Source organism: Cariama cristata, unplaced genomic scaffold (genome assembly GCF_000690535.1).
Source record: "Cariama cristata isolate BGI_N322 unplaced genomic scaffold, ASM69053v1 scaffold20968, whole genome shotgun sequence".
NCBI classification, from domain to species: Eukaryota; Metazoa; Chordata; class Aves; order Cariamiformes; family Cariamidae; genus Cariama; species Cariama cristata.
The window spans coordinates 24,012-29,604 of NW_009629664.1; the positions used below are offsets into that span (position 1 = coordinate 24,012).

The 5,593-nt window shown below is 39.6% G+C and overlaps 1 protein-coding gene across 1 annotated transcript; it reads right to left on the reverse strand.

The window, feature by feature from the left end:
* Positions 1 to 5: 5 nt before the first annotated feature.
* Positions 6 to 5,379, reverse strand: NCOA4 (nuclear receptor coactivator 4). Its single transcript, XM_009705267.1, has 9 exons — positions 5,230 to 5,379; positions 4,634 to 4,774; positions 4,424 to 4,512; positions 3,830 to 3,938; positions 3,140 to 3,211; positions 2,308 to 2,454; positions 1,077 to 2,084; positions 625 to 714; positions 6 to 33 (listed from the first exon to the last, which is right to left on the reverse strand). The coding sequence occupies exons 1-9, from the start codon at positions 5,368 to 5,370 to the stop codon at positions 28 to 30; spliced, it is 1,803 nt and encodes a 600-aa protein (XP_009703569.1). The 5' UTR covers positions 5,371 to 5,379; the 3' UTR covers positions 6 to 27.
* Between the last annotated feature and the right edge of the window lie 214 nt (positions 5,380 to 5,593).

Below are 5,593 nucleotides of genomic sequence, written 5' to 3' on the forward strand. Positions count from 1 at the left end.
GGGAGCGATTTCGATGCTTCCAGTTCTTCACATCTAAACAAATTTAAAATGGGGTTATTCTCTTTGATAAACAGAAAGCAACACTTTTGGAAAAAAACATGTGTAAGACACTCTGGGGAAAAAAAAAAAAAAAAGAAAAAAGAAAAAAGTATACTAAAATACTTCCTAGAACTGAATATCTTGCCTTTTAGGGTTTGACGTATGCCTGCTAAGGAGGACTTTTTTCATGACTTTCAAAAACAACGATAAAGAGTTATCTCGGCAGAAAGGAAAAACAGGACGTCAGCTGTAAATACATTACCAAGATAAGAAAGAAGCCGCCTGGAAATTTAGACATTAATTGCACATTCTAGTTACAATAGAAGTTATCAAGATTTTACCAAGTGTCAATCAGTTGAAGAGCAATTTACGCGAGAACCTAAGTAATTCCCTCCCTGGCTTGTGATCAAAAGAGGAGGAATAATGAAAAAATAGAATAGTCCAAGCTGTTAAAAGGCATATGGGGAGGAAATCACAATGCAGTTAAACACTACGTGTAGATGACAGTTAGTTGCCAGCGTCTGCATTCTGTACCCTCGAGTTATGTTTAGGCTCAACTGCTCTAATCCATTCTGTGCATCCTACCTGTAAAGGAGTCCGATACAGCCATTTTTCTTTATCTCCACTGAGTTTCATACAGGCAAAAAGGTCACAAACTGTAGGAAGGCCAAAGTCCTGAAAGAGAAATCACCTTAATTACTGATCTCCAAACGTAAATACATTCTGATGTATCTTCAAATTCTTCTGTCAAGTGTTCAAAAAGAAAATAGACCTGACTTGTCAGTCTTTGAGATGAAGACTTCCTTCATTTAGTAACACATATTAACTTGTTTTGTGTTAAACGCTGGCCTCATCTACTTAAGTAACTAAGTAATAATCACTGAAAACACTAAAAGAGCTAAGAGACCTAAAAATTGTCACACGGTATTATCCAGAAGAGCTATGAATTTGGAAGCGAAGGCAGGCATTAAGTTCAGTAAAACGAAAAACGCAGCACGTTGGCTTAAGACACAGCAGTAACAAAAACTTATGCTCACTTGTGCTTTCTTGCGTAGAAGCCATTTATCTTCCACTGGAGGTGGGTTAGCGTTTTCTAGGTTGTTCGAAGTCAGCACCCAACTGTTTACATTCAAGGGGAGGTGGAATGGAGCCAAGAGGTCTAAGAAAGGACTCCTGAAACAATCTGCTTTATCCCTACTCGCCTTTTCCTCTGCACTTTCTGCTTTGTGCTCAGACTTGGCTAGCCAGCTTGTCAGAGGCCTTTCGAGCAATACTTTCAAGGGTTCTGCGGTCTCTGCTGAATAATCCACTTTCTCTGCGCTCACGGGTTCTCCTGTGAGCTGCTGTGCGGGGCTAAGCCAGGTATTGGCAGCAGACTTTGTCTTCTCGTGCTCAGGGTTTGGCACATCTTTCTGGCTGACTGGAACTCCATTTTTATCCTTCCCTTCTTTCTTCAAAAGCCATTTACACAGAGCCTCTTTTCCACAGTTTTCATCACAGACACATTCTGAAAAGCTGGCACACAACTCATTAGCTTTGCACACATCTTCCACTTTAAATGGGGCCTGGGGATGCTGAAGAAGCCAAGCATTCGCAGCAGATGTAGTGGGTGATTTCTTTCCATCAAGATGCTCATTCAGGCACTTCAGGTTTCCCAGGTTCTCAATTTCCACGTTTTTGATCTGGCTGCCACGACAACTGGTACATGTTTCAGCTTTGAGGAGCCAATCATTCAAATTAAATTCTTCCCTAAAAGGTTTAAATTCATACTTCCATTTCTCATCTGAAGCACTACTTCCATTTCCTGTGTCAGGAGTAAGCAGCCAGTTGGAAAGGTCCATCTCTTCTTGTGCGAGGGATTCCAATTCCTCCACCTTTTCAATAGTGGAAAAGGATGAGCTGAAAGTAGAGGTGGAGTCCTTGCGGCCAGGGGAGTCTGTCTTCCCAGCAACATCACGCTGTTGATTCTGCAGCAGCCAGTTTTCCAGATCTGTCAGATTTCCCCAGGCTTGCTCAAAATAGCAGACTTTGGAAGAATTTAAATCCTAGTAAAGACACATTGAAATGCATTTAGTAACACTACAAGACAATGTTCAGTAACCGTTTGCACAGTCACAGCTTGGTGCATTCTGATAGTAAGTGCAAAAGTTGAACATGAGGCAGAGTGAAGAGAATTACAGCAGGTTTAATTCCCACCATATTCCGCCTGCAATCGGATACTGTGTTTTCCCCTTTATTAAAACCTATGTTAGCACATAAAAGGCTTACCTGGCTGGGCTCCGACACACATTTTTGCATAACCCATTCTTCAAGATTGGTGCTGGGAACGTACGGAGCCTGGCAAACACCCCCAGGTCTGCTTCCAAGTAACCAGTCAGCAAGCGAGGTGCTCACTGTCCCACACAACGTCTTCTGCTGAGAAAGAACGTTCCTGGTTATGGGAAGGTCTAACTGCTGAGGCAACCAACGGTGAACATCAGAACAGGCACTCAGCATGCAGCAGTATTTCTGAACCAAAAGAAAAAGCAGTCCCTTCTAATTAAGGGAAAAAAAAAAATAATCTTCAACCGCCTCTATGACTTTAAGCCACTGCCCTGCTAGATTGTTTTGTGATCCCAGATTGTTCAGAGAGCAATGACAAGAAAGGGAAGCAACAGCTTCTACAACGCACAGTTCTGATACGTGTAACCCAGCCACAACCCTCCTTCTGACCAAAATTCCCATTACTAATTCGCTACCCTCCTTCACTGACGCTGATTCTGTGCAGAGCCAAACAAAAGATTTCCCATGAATTTCTGCATTAAAAGGAATTTTTCAGTTCCAAGTCCTGGCTTGACGACATCAAGGAACATTCAACTAAAGAAGTCTGACTTGACAGTCACACTCCAAATTCACTTTCATACTATGTTCCTGCATGTCTGTTCCTGGAGCAGCTAGAACATCAGATCACTGATGTTCACCGCAGCAACTGTCAACTGGCTACTCAAACATCTTAACAAAAAACAGAAGTCATTACTCAAGCAAGCTAGCGTATTGTGCTCGAGTTCTCCTTTTCCCTTTAACACAATCAAACGCTCACAGACGCAAGTCTTAATCTTACCTGCTCACAGTTCATTAGGGCACAATTCTGCCCTGGGAGCCAGGGAGAAGTATTCTCTCTCTCTGAGGTTTGCTGTAAGGAAAGAAAAGTAAAAGTTAATTATTTAAATCTCAATTTTGTCCAGTTCCTAGGATGATTTCTACAATAAAGCAGAAATAAAGTGCAGTTACAACTGGTTGGTTCTTTGTAGCTAACAATTTTCTTAGCACTTAAAAATAGAATGGAGAAAGATTTACTATAAAAATACTACCTTCAGTCCACTTTCTTTAAGAGAATTATCTTCAACAATACAGGAAATATGCTGCTTATGTAACAATCCCAAAATATTTATATCACAGAAGGCCATGTACGATGTATAACTATTAATATCTAAAGAAAACTGTAGCAATAATTTTCAGTTGCTGGAATACAGTCAGAATACAATCATCATTCCCTCAGTCTCTACCAAAATATATTAAAATAACATATACATAACTAGGCCTAAGCTCAGTCAAAATCAGAACTATATGCAATAGTTAATAAACCACTGCGTATATATTATACAGCTAAAACTGTATGACTCGTACACAAGATCCATTCAAGCTACAACTAGAAGTAAAAACATCAGATGGAACATATTGCACTACTGCCTGAGAAATGGATTTTTTTTTTTCCCCAAATATTCCAACCCAGGAAAGTCTTGGTGCTTACCATCGTTTTAATTGAACCAAATGAGGTAATAGCCTGGCGAAGGTAAGATGTATCAGCCTCAAAATTCAGGATGGAAGACTCTTCTGGTTTAAGAGTAAGACTTTCCAGTCTGAAAGAACAAGACAATAGTTACAGAAAGAAAGAAAAAAAAGATTGCCATCTTCATCTGTCATGTTTTGGGAATCAGTCCATTATTTCATAAAAAGGTTTCCAAGCTGACTTGGCACTAATTAGGTTAACAAGAAGCTTTTAACATTGCATAAAAATAAAGAGATGCCTATCCACAAACCAAGAACAGAATAAATAGCCTGCAAAACACAAGTTTCTCCTTCTCTCTTCAGTTGCCATCAACTACTAATATTTGAAATAACCTGCACAAATGAGTACCTCCCCTGCTTGTTATAGTCCTGTTTTTTCAATCTAAGATAAAAAAGATGAGAGGAATCTTTAGAGATTGTATTTCTAGGAGCCATTAAAAACACTGAAACAGTGAGTTACATCTATTATTATTTCTAGTAGAATCAAAACTCAGATTAAATTCGTAAATCAAAATAAGTATCAGTTGTGTTAACGTGCATCATAAAATATATTTACCTCTCCAGGCAAACTGAAATCTGGTTTGCTAGTTCCTTACTGTAGGAGCGTTCCAGCTGATGAATAAGGCAATTGAATTGTCCCAAATACTGCATGGAAGACAAAACATATGTTATTTTTTTTAGCTTCTAAGATTAAATTTGAGCAAATACTTGCAAGGACAAAGTTTACTTAAAAATGCCGGTGCAACAATTTACAACCAAATCTTACCCAATAGAGCTGCTGCGCCTGCTGCTGCAATGCCTCCTCTTTCAGCTGCTGAATGAGATCCACCTGCTCAAACAGCCAAACCTCACGGCTGCGCAGGCATTCCAGGTGGCGGCTGATGTGGCTGTGAATCTTCGCTTTTACCTGTAAGGCAACATGTACCGTTTCTAGAACTTCTGTCAAACAGGATGAACAAACATATGCTGCACCAATTACACAATAGTATTTGTCACAGCTAAGTGGTATTTCTGGAGCAATTTATTTCTCAAAAACTAACCACGGTCACCCACAGCACCAGATGAAACTTTTACTAACTTGAGTCAAGGCTACCTTTAAAAAAGTATCAAAGAACAACCTTATTTGCAATATCTCTCTGTTCTGATGGTTCAAACAACAGCTTCAGAAACTTCTGCATGCCTAAGCTGGTAATACTGGAATACCTTTATCAAGAGCATGACCAAATTATACAGCAAGATGCTTGCAACTCTCTAGGAAAATTCCAGACTATCATCATAATAGAAAGTACTCTGGAATAATAAAAATTGTCATTAAAGTCATGTTAGTTATTAAAACATTTTTAAAAAATAATTTAAAATTACCTCCCGCCAGTTCTCTTTAATCTGTTGCTCAGCTTTGACAATTCCAGATATAGCTGTTTCCAAGTCCTTCTTTGCTTGAAGGCACTTTGCCAGAGGCTCGCTGCTGCAGGAATTCCTACTTCTATCTTGTGGTGGACTCATTCTGGAAGTGTTCCTAAAACACAGCGAACAAAAATTTCTTAATAGTTTCTATTCCTCTTTAACAGAAGAAGAAAGGCATCATATGAAGAACTAGTCCTCTACAAAGGTGAACAAAAAACCTCCTAAGATCCTATGCCGATGCAAGTTTTCTAAGCATAGATAGCTCTCTCCATGAGCGACAATGGCCTCTCAAATGCCTGGGCCCACGGAATTTGCACAATCG

What these genes read in the sequence shown, in the direction of transcription:
- NCOA4 (XM_009705267.1), bottom strand. Translation starts at nt 5,370, where the DNA reads ATGAGTCCACCACAAGATAGAAGTAGGAATTCCTGCAGCAGCGAGCCT. An exon ending in TTAAAGAGAACTGGCGGGAG is followed by an intron (nt 4,775 to 5,229) that starts GTAATTTTAAAT and finishes GTTGCCTTACAG; the next exon opens with GTAAAAGCGAAGATTCACAG. An exon ending in CCCTAATGAACTGTGAGCAG is followed by an intron (nt 2,455 to 3,139) that starts GTAAGATTAAGA and finishes GTTCTTTCTCAG; the next exon opens with CAGAAGACGTTGTGTGGGAC.